Source organism: Cottoperca gobio, chromosome 18 (genome assembly GCF_900634415.1).
Source record: "Cottoperca gobio chromosome 18, fCotGob3.1, whole genome shotgun sequence".
Taxonomy (NCBI): domain Eukaryota; kingdom Metazoa; phylum Chordata; class Actinopteri; order Perciformes; family Bovichtidae; genus Cottoperca; species Cottoperca gobio.
Genome location: NC_041372.1, coordinates 8941465 through 8961771, shown reverse-complemented (window position 1 = coordinate 8961771; position 20307 = coordinate 8941465). Strand labels below are relative to the sequence as shown.

The window sequence follows — 20307 nt, the reverse complement described above, 5'->3', positions numbered from 1 at the left end:
TTAACAAACAGCATCTTTAACACAAGCATTTGACAAGCTTTCAGGTCAGGATTTGTCGGCAAACACACGTACAAGGCTTAAGATACTTCGCCTCATAAATTAGGCATTAAATATCAGTGGTTCTACAGTAAAACACATGATGAAAGTAAATTCAGTTTATCTTGCTGTATAAAATGTGTCTTCCTAATTACAAACCATTATCATCACGAGTAGCCATGCTACTCTTGTCAGTCATCATCTGCTCTTAGTCAGTTTGCTTGGATAAGTGAGGGTTTACAAACATCATAAAAGGTCTAGGCCGGGATCACAAGCACACAATGCCAAAAGTAAACCAGATAATAATAATAATTATAGTTCACATAAAGAAAAAAGAATTCTGGCAGCATGGTGCCCCAATGCATTTTTGCTTATTTCAATATCACCACTTTGAGGCAAATCTCTACCATTCTTGTAACATGAAATTTGTCTGAATACAAATCTGTTAGTGGGTACGTATGTCCTTCACATTTCTCATGAACAGTTCATACGATCTACTTCACACTAGGCGGGTATATCGCTTGGGACCCAAGTACGTCCAGTGTACGAATCTGTTGCAATTTGGACACGCGACGAGTTCAATATTAATAAACGTGGAGCAAAGAAGTCCAAAATACAACTGGACTTTTCTACCCTGGAGTCAACAGGTGAAGAAAGCCTGCTGGAAGCAAAATTTTACCAGAATGTATTTCACCGGTGTATGCTCGAGTAAGTTAGCCGTGATGAAAAACACTGTATTCCTCCAATGTATGACTTGATACTAACTTATAACACTAATACCATCACCATCAGCTAAATAACTCCTCTAATTACATCCATCCTCTACTTTATAACCGTGAAACCATTGAAGCAAGCGACTAATACGCCTATTTGAAAATTACTTCAGCTAACAGTTGTTTCTGATGTCGAGTAAATGTCACTTGAGTGTGTTTTTCAGGGACGGATTTAGTGATTTGGGGTCAAACATTGTCTTCATTTTCTTTTCACCCTTTCTCTAACTGTTAATTTTTTTTTTCATTATTAATACTACGTAGTAAAAGTTCTGCATTAAAAAAAATATTAATTTTTTCAAGTGAAAAGTGAAAGAGAGGCATTGTCAGCACAATATAGGCATACAATTAGTTAATGTTTTTTCAAGGTGGAGCTTTCAATTCTAATATAATTCTGGAAAGTTGTTTGAGCATTTCTCAAGGAAGCTGCAAGCAGAAATACCACAAGCCAAGCATTCAGCCCGTTCTGAACAGGCTTTCAACAGCACTGCAATAGTACTAACAAAATATAGCACTCGACTCAATGGTCTGTTCAGACAGTTACTTTGGAATATAATTAGAAGCTGCAATTTGTTACAGTAAAGCTACAGAACATCTTAAAATCTCTTAAGAGGTGGACGGCCCGTATTGTATTTGGGACGCAGTAAACTCGCACCCTCATTTTTTTCATTATAATGTTACATTGTGAACAACAAATCTATGTTAAAATCGGCAAGAAAAGAGCTACTTAACGTTAGCAGTTAGGCCTTAGCAGCCGGTTGAGCGAGGTTCTTCAGAGTTGCTCTATGGCTCTATTCGGTAAAAATGTATCTTAGAAAAAAGGTAAATTCTAACATTATTATGATATGTTCATTGTCGTCTTGTAAAACATAATCTTTGGCATGAAACTTGAATAAATACAGTTTTCATAGTAATATAAAATAGATATTAGAGAGAATTTTGACCCGTTTAACCAGTACATGGCATTTATTCTTTTCTTTTTTTACTGTGATATCGAATTGGTATTGAGAGTCGTGGAGTTTCACTTGTATTGGTATCGACTATTAAACTTCTGGTATCATGACATCCCTAATGTAATGTGTCCATAGTCCAGCAAAATTTGAACTATGGCTGAAACAATTTGTCTATTAATAGATACATCGACCAACCTTTTTAGGATGACTTAAAAGCATCTAATTGTCTAAAAGGCTAAATATTCTATTCTATACAAAAGGCCTTATGTTAGGGTACGCTTCATCTGCACTGCTGGTGAAAAGCTGTGAAAATCATGCAATTTTCCAGTCATAAATGTTTCATAAAAGGTTTGTAAAGCCTTGACTATGAGGAGTGAGGGAGAGTTGTGTATACATCAGAGGATGGGCGATGCTGCGATTAGTTTATGATGAAAGACAAGCTGTCTCACTCTCTCCCCATTTCTCAGGTCTGTAATTATGAGGTTTTTGTGTTTTCTTCTTCCCATTGGACATGCCAAGCTAATATCACAAAGCAAGGCTGACTGCTATTGAACAGTACAGGTGGTTACCGTACAAGCAGATGTTTCCCTGACCGCAAATACACATCTGCAAAACCCTGATCTGAAGAAAGAGGGGGGAGATGAAAGGGTTAGAGATGAAGGGATAGGGTGCAGTGTTGACAGAGGTTTACAGAAGATAGAGAAGGAGGCAAAATAGGGGAAAGAGGGGCTTCTCAAATAGCAAGCTAAAGAGGAGAGCGATGATGCTTCCTTTGGTATCTCTTTTAAACAGATAATTAGAGGGTGCTCAGCTAAAAACCACAGACCAAGAAAAGGGAGATGGAGTAAAAGGGAGGAAGGGAACTGTATAGAAACTCTAGCTTTGGGATTTTATCTTCTGGTGGTAATAAAGGACATGTGGTTTCCTTGATTGGACTGGGAATGGTAGATGCCTGGGTGTGAGAAATAAGTGTCACATTGTACAGAACTTTTTCTAGTTTATATTTTACTGCTTAACCTCTTAAGGAGGCGGGGGAACCCAAAAATACCTACAAATGACATACCCAAAGTAAATTGAAAGCTGATCTTCAACCATTTGCACCAGCAGCATGATTTTGGTCTCATTCAAATGATAACTCTTATTGTTCTTGCAAAACATTGAAGAATCACTCCAAATGCTTCTGGCACTGAGTAATAGTGGTCTGAATATACTAAACTTGAAGAAAATAAACTCCGCCTGAAGTTTGTTGTTGAAAATGATGCCTGAAGATGGGTATAGGTGGTAGGTATAAACTGGAAAACACAATATAGCACCAAGTGTTACCAAGTTCAGGTTAAAACTTCAGATAAGGGATAAAAACTTAACTTATTAGACAGGTTTTTCTAAGAGTAACACCAGGCGTTCACAAGCATTTGGAGATATTATAATATTTATTGATAAAAAGGCCATAAACCATAACTATTGGCCTTTACTATAAACAACTATTATATACCCAATATTCCCTGTCAGTAGTAATGACACAAAGTAAGTGAAGTATAAACAATTTTTCTTTTTAATATTTTTGTATTTATTTTGTAATTAATAAATAAAATTATGAAAAAATAATAACATTTGTAAATATAAAACCAAGCTTGTCACATGTCTAAAGCTCCAGCAGTTATTGGCTACACGATATGTTAGTCACCAGGAGACTGGGCTGCTGCTGGCTCCATTTGTAAACAAAAGAAGAGGGCTGAAGAAGGCTCATTGGCTCTTGATTGCTGTAGAAAACGCATGGAAGCTCCCATTGGCTCAAATGAAGTGTCAATCGAAAGGTTAGAGTTCGGCATCCCGTTACAAAATAGCTCTAATGGCTTGCTACATGCCGTTTTTATCGATTATCATCGCGAAAATAAACACATCGACCAGCTGATTTCAAAGACTGCAACAGCTGTTCATGGGCTTTTATCAATGTTCAAGATAGATATTTTTTTAATCACATACCAAATTGTCTATCCAATGCATCTAACACCAGCCTATGTAAGCATATACACCAATGAGAAAGCCTGAGATGTGCAGGGAGGAGTCAATCTTAGCCCAGGCAGAATATAACTGGCTTAACACTTGTCTTCTGCTTTAATGGCTGTAGCATTTTAAATTTAGATGCTCAAAGTGTGTCCATTTGTCCAGAGCTAAGCCTTTCCTTTGTTGTAATTGTAGTCTCTATGGCAGGACCTTCCTTAATCTGAGAGGCCGCTTGCTGGGTTAACCCCCCACTTACTCCACATCACCCCCGCTACATTAGCTACACCACACAACATCCCATCATGGCACGCCACCAACACAGCTTTGCTCATGTAATCGCAAAAACTTTGTCCAAGACAGACAGCCTAACAAGCTAACAGGCTCATCCTAATACCATTAAGCCTATTAAAGAGACCTGGTGAGGTTAATCAGAAATTATCCTCTCTTCATGTATCTATTAGTTTTGCAATTGGTGGTAGGAATCCAAAGGTAAATGATCAAGGTGAAGGTAAATCAGTAGGATGGATGCCAGTTGTGTTTAAACCATATGAAACTGTCCTATATGGCATTTTTTTTCTGAATTGTGCTCAAGCTTGGCCCAAGATCACCCTCTTTCTCCCTGTGTATTTCAAGATGAATATTGACACAGGGGGAAGGCTGCCAAGGCTATGATTAGTCGTCTCGAAATTAAAGCCTCTGTTCCCACAATCCAGTTTACTGACAAAAAATGCCGGCCTGGCTTTTGAGGGATGGAGGGAGAGATTACAAACTCATTTCTCCCAATACCTCCTCTCCCATTCTACGATCAGTCTTCCCCACTACCACCAAAAATTAGGGGCTTGCACGTGAAAGCTTTTAAACTTCAATCATCATTGTGGTGAACGGGCTTTCAGAACAAGGCCGAGACGGAAAGCGACCCCCAATTCTAAAGCAGAACCAAATGGGCCAAGTGGGCCAGAACGGTGACACCATGTACTCATTCTACCCACATCACACACACCCCAATTATTTGCCTTTTTGACTTGGGGTTTCCATGAGGAAAGCTGCAGTAATAAATGGCAATAAACACTTTAACACTTGTGCATTTTTGCCCCCAAAACATGGCACCCTGTCAGGGTCCAAGAAACCAGTAGATTAATTGGCCTTCTTAGAGCTCAAACCCACCGGCTTTTGTTTGGACTGCAACTAATTCCATTGAAATAATGGAACCATTGAGATTGTGGAGTGAATGGCTGAATGTTTAAATGTGTTGTAAAGTGCTTTGAGTGGTCTGTAGACGAGGAAAGAGCTATATAAATGCAATTTCTGGGCTTTCAAAATTGTTTAAGGTAAAACTAGGTTGTGATTAGCTGCTTCAACATGTAAAGATTTGGGCTGTAACGGTTAATGTATTTGCGCTGAACCATCACCGTAAAGTAAGGTGCCCGTAGCCTCACGCAGTATACGTGGTATGTAGAACGATGCACGTAATGTGGAATTTGGAGTTCCGCCCAGAAAGCCATTTGCTGATAGCAACATTTAGCACGACAAGCTTATTGGTGTGCGAGTAAGTTGCACTGTATGGCTAACACACATTTGACAGTAACACCCAGATGTGCTAATCAACACTCTACACGCAACACTAAATTTCTATTATTCTATTTGTTTTGTATTTTTAATTTCATATCACAGGAGATACTTTTCAGTTGTATAGCCTAATATGACCTTTTGGGAAAATGTTTGTTCAGTGTTCCTAAAGTGTAATTCAGAAGTGTTTGAATTGTAACTTATTTTTATAATGAAAAAAGGTTGCCAATGTTGTTACTGTGTTCAAAATAAAATAGAAATGTATCATTATGGATTTGGGTTATTCTTTCCGCAGTGCCGATTTTGCACCGAATCGTGACTCAGAAAACTGGAGTATGAACCAAATCATGAGTTCCGTCTACCGTCACACCCCTATTGAAAAACAAGGCTATCTAAAACTCTAACATCAAAGCCTCAATCCCTACTCGACAAACTACCAATGTAAGCCAAAAGAAAAAGAGTAAAGCGTGGCTTCCTCCCTAAAAGGGATACCTCTGACCTCTGATAAATTTACCTCCAAGAAAATATTTTGGAAAATTGGTAACTGGCAGGGTTAACCATCTATTACATTCCTGAATATTAGTTGTCATACACACAAACTGGTTAAACCCTCGTCCACATGATCTGCTACATTCTTGTGTGCCGCTGAGATGTGATTACAACCTTGCCACACAATGGATGTCTGTCAGAACCATACCAAATGCCAAGCAGATAAGTGCTGCAGCTGCTAGCATAGTTCTTGTTATTTTAGGACTTTTCTGCTACAAGCAGGAGAAATTAGAGATATGGACCAAACCTCTTGCTGTGGTGTGAAGCTACCCCAATGTTGACCTGGATTTTGTAATACTGGACTGGGCACTGGCAGCTTTAGTTGACCTCTGAAATCTGATAGAAAATAAACTAAGTAGATGAAAAACAATGAGTTTAATACATTTCATTAATAGAGCTGTTGCGGTGGATGGAAATATAAGGGAAAATGGGTATGGGTAATATACATATGTGTTATATGTTTATGAATGCATATAATTTCAATAGCATTTAATTGAGACTAAAAATCTAAACCAAAACCAAAAAGGTAGTCAGACTCAGAAGGTGGTTAGACTGACTGAGGTTGGTTCATCTTTTTCCTGCTGTTGGGTACTAGCAAGTCTAGAAAGTCAATCTAGGCCATATGGGAACAAGGAGAACCCCCATATTTATATCTTACAGGTCAGCCAAGGCTAAAATGCAGCTCCAGCAGAAGCTAGCAACAGAGATTCTTAGCAATTTTGTTAGTAATTTAAAACACCCTACTGATCCCTTATTTTGTGTTTCAGGATGTAACATAGTAAGTGTTGTTGATGTATCTTGATCTTCTGTCTAGCAATGATGAGGTAATGAAAACCAGACTTGCTTTTAAGGTCACAATGCTAGAAAAACAGAATTAAGTTACAGACCAGTGGGCTATGTCAGAAAGCTGAAATGAAAAAAATAATAATATTAGCACCAGCTACATGCTTTAAAGTGAGGTGCTCCATAAAGGAGTATGTCAGGATATGACAATTTGAACACACGGAAACAGAAAACATCAGTTTAAACTTCGGGGTCAGTGTTGTTTTAAAGTGACATTCCAAGACGAAGTCTGTCTTGGGTAGCATCTAACACAGTATCTACTCTTCAATGTGGCCTACAAGTGTATGTAGCTCTTCTGTAAATCCTATGATCAATCCACCGAATTCCACTGTTGTAGGTAGCATCAACGAACAGCCTCAACTAAACCCAATCTCAGTGCTACATCCACGGCTCATAAAATAAGGTCAAGACCTTAACTCCTTGAGGAAAAAGGTATTGCTTCACATTTATGAGGCGTGCATAAAGGCCATATTGAATTGCCAGATGATTGAATGGATTGAACCCTAATGACACACACAGAGAGAGAGAGAGAGAGAGAGAGAGAGAGAGAGAGAGAGAGAGAGAGAGAGAGAGAGAGAGAGAGAGAGAGAGAGAGAGAGAGAGAGAGAGAGAGAGAGAGAGAGAGAGAGAGACTTATCTTTTCAGAACATCTTGGAGTTGCGTGGATGTGCTATTGAGAGTTATCCTAATGGAATATTGCATGCGTGCGTTTGTGCTTTGAGAGATGCAGAAAGCACAGATACAATAGCCTATTGCTAATCCAAGCATATTGTCAAATAAAGTGACCACATGGAAGCCAAACCTAATAGCCTAGCAAATTAGGTGGAATTATGCTATAATGTAGGCTACACATGGTCACTGCGTACTCGTCTAAATGCAAGCAGCTCATGAAAAAACAGACTTTCGTAGGTTTGTTATGGATATTAAGTAAATCCTCCTTGAGATACAGCGTAATAAAACGGTCCAGTGATTTCCTTGAGAAATAAAAAATACCCCAGGTTGAGCCACTCACCCCTGTTGGAAGTGAACAGAACAGGGTCGCTCCTCATCGTGAAGTCAAACTCATCTAATCCGCCCGACGACTCACACAGGAGTAGGCGCGTGCCCAGCGGCACCCCGGCAGCAGTAAAATCCACACACACACACAGACTTTAAGACGCTTTTGGCTCCCGTTTTGACCTCCACTTATTCCTTTACTGTCGAACCGACCACTGAAACGTCTCTGTATTCCTTTCAAACCTTTTCTCCGGATCTTTCTCCCCCTCCTCCTTCCTTTCCTCCTCCCCTCTGATTCTCCAAATGTGTCCAAACCCCTCTCACGCTCTCTCTCCAGCAAACTGCCTGCGTTGATACTTATGCTGCATTTAAAGACCATCGGACATTTCCATGCTTGCAATATGGATGTATCACGTATGGCAGAAACCAGTGACGTGCAGTGATTACTGGCTGGAGACGCAGAAATATATGAACCCAACTGAGTAGCTTATTCACCATTTTCTTGCGCACACACACACACACACACACACACACACACACACACACACACACACACACACACACACACACACACACACACACACACACACACACACACACACACACACACACACACACACACACACACACACACACACAACACACACACACACACACACACACACACACACACACACACACACACACACACAGGTCCAAAAAATAACTTTGCATTTATAGCAGTTGAGGGAGGTATTTGCTCTGCACTCTCCATAGCGTTTTTAGTCTGATGCTTTGATTAATTTTAATACAACTGCACTATTAACAAAATAATATTTTATTATAACATTGTGGTCTTACCTTGTAAAATCTTCCATTTTTGGCCGTCAGTCGGAGAAAGAAACTAAACTAAACTACGGTGCTACAGTGCACCTGACTCTGATGTTAGCTAGCAGTAGCTTGCTGTTACCGTCTCTGCGTAGAAGAAGAGTAGCAACACGAAGCCGTGGGCTCACGTGCGCCCTCTTCAGTGCGACAGAGTACTGTCTGCCTCACCTGGTGTTTTTTCACTGTGGCTTTATGTCACATCAGCAAGAATAATATGTTACACACATACATTACATACATTAACTGGACTATGGAAAGTCAGGACGCAAAATAAAAGTGTTTGTAAACATTATATTGGTGACATGCAGAGAGATAGCAATAGCGCCAAATGCATGCACTCAACCTAGTTTGTGAGGGATTGCGCAATCCGAGTGGAGGCTCAGCTCGTCGCTGCCTCAACTCGCATCTCTCCTGTATCTGAACAGAGAATACGCAAATTCAGCGATCTTGACTATAACAATTATCAAAATTATTGGAATCATACAGAAAATGCATTTATAGCACAGACCAGTGGACAAATATAAATGTATTGTTATTTGTTTTTTTACTTTTCATGATGACAGGGAGCCTCCTCTGGCAGTCCCTGGCAGAAACGTAAACCAGCGCATACGAAATATCGGCAATACGTTGATATAAATTAAGGGTAAATTGTGATCGTTTGAAGAACGCAGACGATACGCCGAACACGACAGCCCTGTCACACAGTTCCGTAAGGTAGAACATTTGTCAGAGTCCAAATACGTCCAACCTTTCCACAGCGGTGTTGTAGCTGACGTATACATAACAAATTATTATACGTATGTCAAACCTATTGATAGCGTATCACTTACTTATACAAAACGTATCAGAGCGTCTGGCCAACGGAGCTGGGAAAGTCCCATTTGGTTCACGTCATGCTGATGCTGGAGAACGGCTAGCATGTTCTCTTGTCGCAGCCTCTCAGCATCCTCCATGTTCTCTGATGATGGGTTGATGTATTCATCAAGACGTGCTGTGAAGAAGTGAGGATGAACTACCCACAGGGACCCTATATACCAGGGGTCACTAACAGGCGGACCGCGGTCCGAGTCTGGACCGCGTTTAATAACACGTTTAATAAATTACTCCGTCATCAGGCATAATGTTAACATAGGGTAAGAATAGGGTATCCACTCGTTATCAATAAATTGGCTGTAGGATTCACCGTCAGCCGACGTTGCCTTTATCTAACGTTCCTCTAACGTAGTCACGTAGGTATTCACGTATGTATGTACGTACTATATTTACGTAGGTAAGTATTCAACTATTCACAAATTCACGTATTCCGTATTCACAAATGTCTAACGTCACGTAACGTCTGCATATCTTATGAAGCACACATCGGTTACGTCCGGCACTTTTGAAAATGTCAAACTATGTCACACATATCCGTATGACAGAAACGTATGCCGGTGCATACGAAAATTTGTCAGAGTCCAAATACGTCCAACTTTTCATTGGATCGGATCGGAAAAGTGAACATATACAGATACGCATGTCTAACCTATTGATAGCGCATCACTTACTAATACAAAATGTATCAGACGAATGCCCAACAAATGCATAAGATATACAAAAATATGGCGTATACAAAATATTGGCAACACGCTGGTTTATGTTGATATAAGATAAGGTATAAGTAGTATTCGTTAAGAGCTCACTGTGTTACGCTGGGGTGCGTTGTTGAACACTGATGTTTTGAGCATGTTCAAAATTACCTGGACGTACCCGACGTGTGCTTCATAAGATATGCAGACGTTACGTGACGTTAGACATACGTGAATACGGAATACGTAGGTGAATACTTACCTACGTAAATACAGTACGTGAATACTTACCTACGTAAATATAGTACATAAATACCTACGTGACTACATTAGAGGTACGTTAGATATAGGCTACGTCGGCTGACGGTGAATCCTACAGCCAATTTATTGATAACGAGTGGATACCCTATTCCTACCCTATGTTAAGATTATTCCTGACGACGGAGTAACATATTAAACGTGTTTCTACAGTACAGCTAGCATTCAGCATTCTAGCCGTTCTCCAGCATCAGCATTGACGTGAACCAAATGACACTTTTCCAGCTCCGTTGGCCAGACGCTCTGATACGTTTTAAATAGGTAAGTGATAAGCTATCCGTGTTTGACATACGTATAATAATTTGTTATGTTTTCGTTATGTATACGTCAGCTACAACACCGCTGTGGAAAAGTTGGACGTATTTGGACTCTGACACATTTTGAGCTAATTTTCCTATACGCCGGCATGTTTCTGCCATACGGAACTGTGTATGTGTGGCGTGTTCGGCGTATCGTCTGCGTCCTTCAAACGATCAAAACTTACCCTTAATTTATATCAACCTATTGCCGATATTTCGTATGCGCCGGCATACGTTTCTGTCATACGGATATGTGTGACAGGGCCTTTACAGGCTATCCAGCTAAGTAAAGCACATGATTATTGTCCAAAACTCAAAGTCAGAATTATCTGAGTGCACTTGAAAGCAGCTTTTTGCTGTCATTCCGTCTCCTCTTCTTCTCTGTCTGCATGGATAGTCTATTACAGAAGCTCTACATTTGTTTATGCTCATTTTTCAAAATATACTTTATAAACATTTTTGAATATACTTTAAGGGAAATATGCTTTGGAAACAATGTTACATGTTCACCAGGACCAGAGGATGAACCATACGACAGTATAACAACACACAGATGTATAAAGAAATATTTAGAATAAAATGACAAATACTGAGATGAGAGTGAGTATTGTCCTTCACATTCCATTATTGGTGAGTGAGCAGGACTGTTAAAGTACTTTTGCCTTCATAAAATAATGTTTTCTAATAAATATCAGAGACCTGGGATTTCATACCCTCAGTGGTTTTGCTGGTACATTTTATTTATCTATTTAGTTTAGTCACATCAGGACACACATTCAGGATAAAAAAAATATTTAAAAAGGCAATGTTTTGTTAGTATATGTACACAGAAAAAACAGACAAATACCTAAACAGACACAGGGACACCCACACACACACACACACACACACACACACACACACACACACACACACACACACACAGAGAGAGAGAGGAACACACCGTTGTTGATGTGCCCACTGATGCAGAGAGAAGACCCATAACTTAGTAACACCTCTTTCATTTATGTTTACAGGGATATTGTAACTGCATGGCCATGACCTAAATATTTTATAAATTGCTTATATATATTTTAACAATCTACACATTGAAGCTTAGTGTACTCCTTTACTCCTTGGATGTTACTTTTGAAAAAGGTGTGTAAATGCAAATGATTATGCTCCTGTAAACCTCCTATGCAAAGTTGCATGTTGTGGCTATGGGCATTGTAGTCACATGTTTTTTTTACCCATTAAAACAAAAGATTAGGAGACAAACCGTTAGGGTTATGTATTATGTTTGGCATATTCTAGTTTCTTAAGGTGCTGGTTTCTGTTTTTTTTAACATAATCTTCAATTCATACAGAAAAATACATAATTATAAGCATCCAATTTATCCTTTACAGGACTGACCAATAGGGCATTAAATAAAAAACAGCTCAAATAAGTTATTTTGGAAGGCAATGGTAGACAGCCTGTTAATTTGGAGTCATGTCTCTGCCAACCTTCAGTGATCTTTTAGCTCTGGTTTGTTCTCCAGCAACTCCTGAAGGGAAATATAACTCTTCTAAATGCACCACTATGTTCACCAGCTGGTCTCTTACTGTGTCTGTATGGTGGTGCTTAGCAGGTAGTGGGTAGTGGGTTATACAAACCTTTTTTCACTAAAACCTGGAAAACCAGGTTGATGAGACTAAGTTTGCGAAACATAAAACCAAAACAAAGAGCTAAAAAGGCTCCATAGAACTGCATTGATAAGTGTCTTGGGTCTTTCACTATGAGTGCCAGCTTTCACATTACACAAAGTCATTTGTTCCATTGTTGATATAAAAATATTGATTGGTACAGCTTTAATTTAGCACTTTTGAAGGTACCTTTACTATAGCTCACAGTATGGCAGCCACTGAATTTGCTTGCTATTTCCTCAGCAACAAATTGACATGAGTTCAGCACAATACACCAAATGGTCACACACACACACACACAAAAGATTGTGGTCGGGAACAATTGTTTCAGACATGCCTATTAAAAGAAAGGGTGGATTTATCTGAACCCAAAAACCCTCCAGATTTAATCTCTATTAAAACTCACTTTTCCGGTCTGAAAATAATAGGCCAGACTGATTACATCTTACGTATATGCTTACATCTGTATTTTCTGCAACCCCCATGTTGTAGAACAAAGGAAAACTGACCTGGAAGCTCTTCATGGCTTCCTGTCTGTGAATATGTATATAAATTAGGGCTGAGAGAGTTGCTTCTCGGAGCAGCACAGCAGACCTTACAAACCTGTATTTATGTGAGTTTTATTGATCATCCTTTGTATGAAATAAAACTTGGCTTCTTTTTAAGAATATTGACCAAAACTTTTATTTGAATTGAATCCTGACTTCGTGGTGTTATTAAGAATATTTTTCTAACACAGACAAACAACACTGATCTTAAAACACAAGAGGCAGGTTGGGTTTGGGCTGTTTTTATGGGCAGAAGAAGGTGGCATTCCTGACAGCCCTGTTCATTGGATTGCACTGCAAGGCAGTATGCAGGCCAGATGACCCTAAAGTCAGTAAATTGCAGTGGAGAAATCCAGTGGGAGTATTTCTGCTTGAGCTATGAGACTCTTTATCAGAGTGAGATATGAAGGAGTGTGTGTGTGTGTTGAAATGATGTACGATAAAATAATGGATGGATTAGAGTGAAAAAGCATGTGTGTCGTAACTCTCATATTCTTTATTCAATTCACCTTCAAGTGTGTGAGTGCATCTCTCTCTCTCACAAATAATGTGTGTGTGTGTGTGTGTGTGTGTGTGTGTGTGTGTGTGTGTGTGTGTGTGTGTGTGTTCCCAGTGAAATCTCATACTGAATAGATGTTTGGCTCTGTTGTATAAAAGTCAAAAGTGACATCAGTGTTTGGCCCCCTTGACTGAGATTAAATCTGAATAGATTGAGATACTGTAATAACTTGGACCCTTCCATTAGCCATCAACCTGTCAAGTTATTCAGACACTCCACTAAGCAAACTATTGCTCTATACTAATTTTAATGAATATTACCCTTCCCTATGAGATGTTTTTGCTTTTTCATGTTCTTATTTCTGAGTTATTCACATTAACTAATCATGGCTTTATACTTCAAAATATCCAACATGCCTTAATATATATTATATTCTGACCATGACAGCCTTTACACAGGGGCATTGTCATCTTGGCCGCAGCTACCATTAAGCACATTGAGGTCAACGTTTGACTGAAATTAATAAATAAAATGGGGATTTTAACATATTCTATTTTTAAATACACAGTTTGTTTGGTCAGAAATTCAAGTTCAAGTTCCAAGTTCAAGTTTTTTATTTATCATATGTAGGTTAACACAGGGTCAACGGTACAATGAAATGTGTGCGAGAGAGACAGCATGTCAGCTCAGCAGTCAAAAAAAAAAATATATATATATACATATATACATAAAATATTTTTGAAATAGGAATACTATATACAATTTAGTATTATATACAATTTGAGTTCAAACAATAATAATAAAAAGCTTATGTACATATATGAAAAAAAGGGGGGTTGTGTAGTACAATAAATAATAATATTTACTGATATTTATTTAGTGCAGACAGCAAGTGAGTGAGTGTGTCTGTGGATCTGGAGGTTGAGAAGCCTGATGGCTTGGTGGTAAAAACTTTCTTTGAGTCTGGTGGTGCGTGCAGCCAGGCTCCTGTATCGTCTGACTGACGGTAACAAGGAGAACAGTCTGCGTGCTCGGTGACTGTGGTCCTTTATGATGCTATATGCCTTCCGGAGGCACCACTGGTGTAAAATGTCCTGAATGGCCGGGAGACTGTTGCCAATGGTGTGCTGTTCCTCCTCCACCACTCTGAAGCGGTTTGCGGCTGTGAGCAGAACAGTTCCCGTACCAGACCGTGATACAGCCCGTCAGCAAGCTCTCGATAGTTCCTCTGTAGAAGTTTGTGAGGATGCTGGTGTTCATGCCAAACTTCCTCAGTCTTCTTAGGAAATAGAGCCGCTGACGAGCTTTCTTGGTCACAGTGTTCGTGTGAAGTGTCCAGGAGAGATCCTCAGTGATGTGCACACCGAGGAACTTAAAGCTGCTGACCCTTTCAACCTCAGCATCACCGATATGGATGGGGAGGTGTCCACCCACCTTCTGTCTCCTGTAGTCCATAATCATCTCTTTAGTCTTGCTGACGTTAAGAGAGGTTATTTTCCTCACACCAGCTGTGCAGTATCTTCACCTCCTCTCTGTAGGCCGTCTCACCATTGTTCGTGATGAGGCCCATGATGGTCATATCGTCAGAAAACTTAAGGATGAGGTTTGAACTGTGCTTGGCAGTACAGTCGTAGGTGAACAGGGAGTACAGGAGGGGGCTGAGCACACAGCCTTGTGGTGCACCCGTGTTCAGTGTCAGCGAGGTAGAGGTGTGGCTGCCGATTCTCACACCACCTGGGGCCTGCCCGTCAGGAAGTTGAATATCCAGCTGCAGATGGAGGCCTCCAGTCCAAGATCAGCGAGCTTAGTGACGAGTTTAGAGGGAATAATAGGGTTAAATGCGGAGCTGTAGTCTAGTTGGCTGGAGTTTAGCTTGAGGGATTTGGACTTGTAACCACAGTGTTTCTAAAATTCTGGCTACAACCCTGATGGTAATGTTGAAAGAGGAACCTGTTGCCAAAGACTCAGAATGTCTGAAGTCTCACTTTCATTAAGCATTAAGATAAATTGAAAGCATTTATTGAAAAAAACGGCAAATCTGTAATGGTAGATACAGGTAATTATTGTTGCATAGCAATGCGGACAAAGCATAAGCAAGTTTCAAGAGTCTCAAAGGGATTGTCATAGCATAACAACATTAAGGTTTTTCCTTAATGACTTCCTCAGACTGCAGGAAAAATACATCACAAAAACCGCAAAAGCACAGATTGCATTCATAAATGGTCAACAAATGTTGTATATGTGATTTATGAATGAAATATGTGATCCAAAATGACCCTTTACACTTTACCGGACTAATGCAATGAAAAGGCATGGCTGTGTGTATGTGCTAGCTAGCCAGTTTTGATTCAGTGTGTTTCCCTCTTCCCAGAAAAAAGCTGGTATTCAAGGCATGTCTGTCAAAACAGGAGCCAAACTGCACACCTCACAGCACGCACAAAGACATTCCCTTCTCACACACACTGCTCTGTCAAGCAAAACAGGGTGGAGTGACTCATGAGGGAAGACTGTTCTGGATTTGGTTGTGTACATCCATGAGAATATAATGCACAGATGTGCAGTGTGTGTGTGTGTGTGTGTGTGTGTGTGTGTGTGTGTGTGTGTGTGTGTGTGTGTGTGTGTGTGTGTGTGTGTGTGTCTTGGTGTAGTTTGAGGGTATGCAAATATTGTTTAGAAGGTTGTGAAGTGTTGGAGTGACAGCTTCCATACAAAATGTAGTCTGTCTAGAGATCATGTAAAGCTAAGCCACTGTGGTGCAAGGTCAAATTAAAAAAAAAAAGGTACAAAGGTTGTCATTTTGCCAACCGTCTGTTTCAGATTCAGGAGCTGTCATTTTTACGTTGAACTTGCATGGTTCAAAGGTAATTAAAGTGAAAGCTACAAGAAGGTCAGGAACCTTCCGTTTCAGCTCATATGAGACCATAATTCTTGCTTTCCGATAAAAGATGATGAGAGAGAGGTGCGGATAACGGGTCTCTAATTATTATTACATTATTACAGTTCATTTAGCTGACGCTTTTGTCCAAAGCGACGTACAAAAAGTGCAAACAATCATGGAGATACAACTCCAAACAGCAAGAATCTTGTAAGTACAATAGCTTCAAATAGGTACAATCGTATAAGTGAACACTGTCTTCAAATAAGCCAGTTTGAAGTGCAACATACAGAAACAATAGAATACAAATTCAACTATTAGCTATAAATAAGCCAAACCAATAGAAGTGCAACATACAAAGAACAGTTATTTTGTTTTCTTCATTCACCGAGGTGCAGTCGAAACAGGTGAGTTTTCAGTCTGCGACGGAAGGTGTGAAGACTGTCTGCTGTCCTGACATCAATGGGGAGGTCGTTCCACCATTTTGGAGCCAGGATAGCAAACAGGCAGGTTTTGTTTGAGTGGAATCTGGGTCCCACTCGTAGTGAGGGAGTGGTGAGATGATTGGTCGACGCAGAGCCAAGTGAACGCGCTGGGGTGTATGGTTCGACCATGGCCTGGATGTAGGAAGGGGCTGATCCATTCACAGCACGGTAGGCCAGCACCAGAGTCTTGAAGCAGATTTGGGCCGCCACTGGTTGCCAATGAAGGGAGCGGAGAAGCTGTGTAGCGTAGGAGAACTTGGGTAGATTGAAGACCAGTCGGGCTGCTGCATTCTGGATGAGCTGTAGCGGTCGAATGACACATGCAGGCAGTGCAGCGAGGAGGGAGTTGCAGTAGTCAAGGCGTGAGATGACAAGAGCGGTCTTTTGGTGGCTAATTTCGTTACATTTAAACACAGATTACACATTCTGTGCAATATAATTGGACCAAACATCTGATTTAAGTAATATCCCCATACATCGTTATTTATTCGACAAACACATCGTCTATTTGTCACATGAGCTGACCTCAGTGTAAGTTTTTCAGTGTAATTGCGGAAGTTTTGTTGAATTTTCTAATTTTTTTAAATAATTCACTTAAAAATGTTTAGATGGAAACATGGCTTTGTGTTTGCATGTTCACCTTTGAAAAATAAAATCAAGCATCCTTCCACATGAATTTAATGTCGTGAACCACTTTTTCATTACATCCGGTCATCCTACACAGCGGTTTTAGAACAAGCTGTTTACAATATATCTATGTGCAGCAGAGTGAGAGTGCCAAAGTTAAGAATAACTCACATTTGACATAATATATTGTGACAGCAGTGTATTTCAATATGATTTCTTACTTAATGGTTTTAAATAGGTCACCAATACTGTCTGGTCTTTGACTTCAAAATAGAAGCTCTCTCACACACAGCTGACACATACACATTATACAGTCATGCACACACAATGATCCATGGCCATATGGACATGGCTGCAGTCATAAGACTACTCAAGACTGCCTTTAAGCGCACACACACACACACACACACACACACACACACACACACACACACACACACACACACACAGCTCACCTTTCTTAACAGGAAGCGTATAAGGGATGCTGACGTCAAGCTATTATAAATCCCAAGTCACACAGCGTCACAGTTGAGAAGCGAGCCAGCTCTAATGTCCAGGCCTGGAAGTCTCATCATCATTATTTTATCATCCTCACTAAAGTCAGTTAGCTTTGTGTGTGTGTGTGTGTGTGTGTGTGTGTGTGTGTGTGTGTGTGTTGACTTGACTAGTCTTATGACTACATCCATGTTCATATGGCCATGGATGATTGTGTGTGCATGGCTGTATATCATGTGTGTGTCCACTGTCGGGTATGTAGCAAGAGTTCATATTTTTAGAGAGCTGCTATTTTGAAGACAGACAGTACTAGCACCAGACAGTACTAGTGACCTATTTAAAACCATGAAGTAAAATTCCAAATGCAGCTTGTTAAAATGTAACATTAGCTGTCCTTTAGCTATTTGTTGTTTGTGTACAAACTCCTCAACTCCTGCAAATCATTTAACTGACAATAAATCATTCTTAGAACTGTTGATAATTTGTCTACTAGACTTAGTAAAATGTGATTTTTAAGTGTAAAACTCCAAAATCCTTGGATCCTAACTCAAGAGCTACCTGATGACCCTAATGACATCATTTTAACATAAGCAGGGTTATTTTTGAGCATTTTTTAGTAGTACTCTTCTTAATTGACTTTTGCAGAGGTTCTTAGTTGCCTTTACGCTGAAATTTGATGCATATTTGTTTTTTAGGAACAATGTCAGGATACCTTTTTATGCCTTGAAAACTCCATTAAAACTTATTTCCAAAATCCCTGGAATTGTCTCGTTCCCTCGTTTAGTGTTTGTGTGTATATATCTCTGTCTGTCCCAGTGTTCCGTGTCAGTTCGTCATCCATGTGTCACCCTTGTTTGTTGATGGTTCCTCGTGCCTCCTCGTGCTCCCCGTGTCATCCTGGTTTGTCTTTTCAGTTTACTTTTTACCTTGTGTATTTTTGTTATTTGTAAGCTTTTTGAATAAAGCCCTCTTTTTGTTTTCCCCACGTGACACTATCTAGATCTAGTGCATTTTATTTTTTAGTTCACCTGGTACAGTAGTTAATAGACTAGGCCTGCACTAGCCTTTGAGAGATAAGTTAAAAGTTTTTACATGCATTAACTATTTTTCATTGCCAATGGCGCAAATCAAAAGTGTATAGGCTAGTTTTCCACTAGTGAGCCATACCTTAGGGAAGTGAGGCGGAAAATGTGTCCCATTTACTTTTTCGAAAATTTGTTATTGGTATCTGACACAGATTTAACTTCCCTTGCAGAGCCCCCCCGAAGTCTTAAAAATAAGTGAGGGGTATGAGCGCATCCGGGGACTCGTCCTTGACCCCATGGGAGTTGTCTCCGGTCCCGGACCCCCTCCGACATAAAAATGTTTCTAACCTTTCTTTCTTCGTGCAATTTGCCTTTTTTCCACAGGGTGGAGCAGTGACTGGGGTATTGGCATTGGACATCCCATTACAAGTTATTGGCATTGGACAGCCCATTACAAGTTATTGGAATTGGACAGCCCATTACAAGTTATTGGCATTGGACAGCCCATTACAAGTTACTGCCATTGGACGGTCAACGGGAATCGAACCCCCGGGACCCCCCTGGTAAATGCTGCCTGTTGAGCTGGATCTACAGTTTCCAGCATTATTTTCTGTTTCATAAAATGTCAAAATACGGTGAAGATTTAAAATATGTAATGTTAAAATATTAATTTCTCATACTTATGAGCGTGCATCAACTTTATATCATCGTATCTCCATTTTTACTGGGTCGATTTGCATGAAACAAAGACTGGCATAGAGTTTCAAGCCAGTACTTTCCACAGAAGCAAGCCGGCAATGTTGGGTGGACTGTTTTTATGCGGCGCAGGCTTGAACAGGTCATGTGATCTGATCAGGCCGGCGTGACGGATGACTCCTAAGGGTTAAATAACCCTAGTTCCTTTTTAAAATAGCCTTAAGCTATTACCTCACCTTCAAATGACCTTAATTTTCCATACACTCCTGAATATTAGCTATAAAACTACATCTACACTGTCAAAAAAAACTTTAAATCCACCTCAAAACTACCCCGGGCCTCAAAATATGCCTTCAAAATACCCTTAAACCTTCAACCCCTCCCTAGACATTTCTTTTTTAAATCTGAACCCCACCTTAAAAACAAGCTGAACCGCTAACTAACCCAACAAAGTAACATTCAACCCCACAAAAACAACTCTACACCCCTCTCCCTCCTCAAAACAGCCAACAGCTCTCTGCACCCTCAGGACAAACCTGCTACCTACACTTCAAGAGACCTTTAACCCTCAACTCGCCCTCTCATCTCATAAAAAAAACTCTAGTCTAAAGAAACACCTCAAAGAA

General features: G+C 40.0%; 1 protein-coding gene across 6 annotated transcripts in view; it reads right to left on the bottom strand.

Annotated features, from left to right (window-relative positions):
• Positions 1-8686, bottom strand: part of afap1 (actin filament associated protein 1) — a 77062-nt gene extending 68376 nt beyond the window's left edge. For 4 of the 6 annotated variants that reach the window (XM_029454709.1, XM_029454710.1, XM_029454713.1 and 1 more), the window contains exon 1: positions 7734-8048. In XM_029454709.1, coding sequence (XP_029310569.1) covers positions 7734-7770 — 37 coding nt within the window. In that variant the 5' untranslated portion in view covers positions 7771-8048. Of the gene's footprint in view, positions 1-6125; positions 6215-7733; positions 8049-8557 lie in introns of those variants that run through there. The other 2 variants (XM_029454712.1, XM_029454711.1) reach the window with 2 other exon arrangements.
• Positions 8687-20307: the final 11621 nt, after the last annotated feature.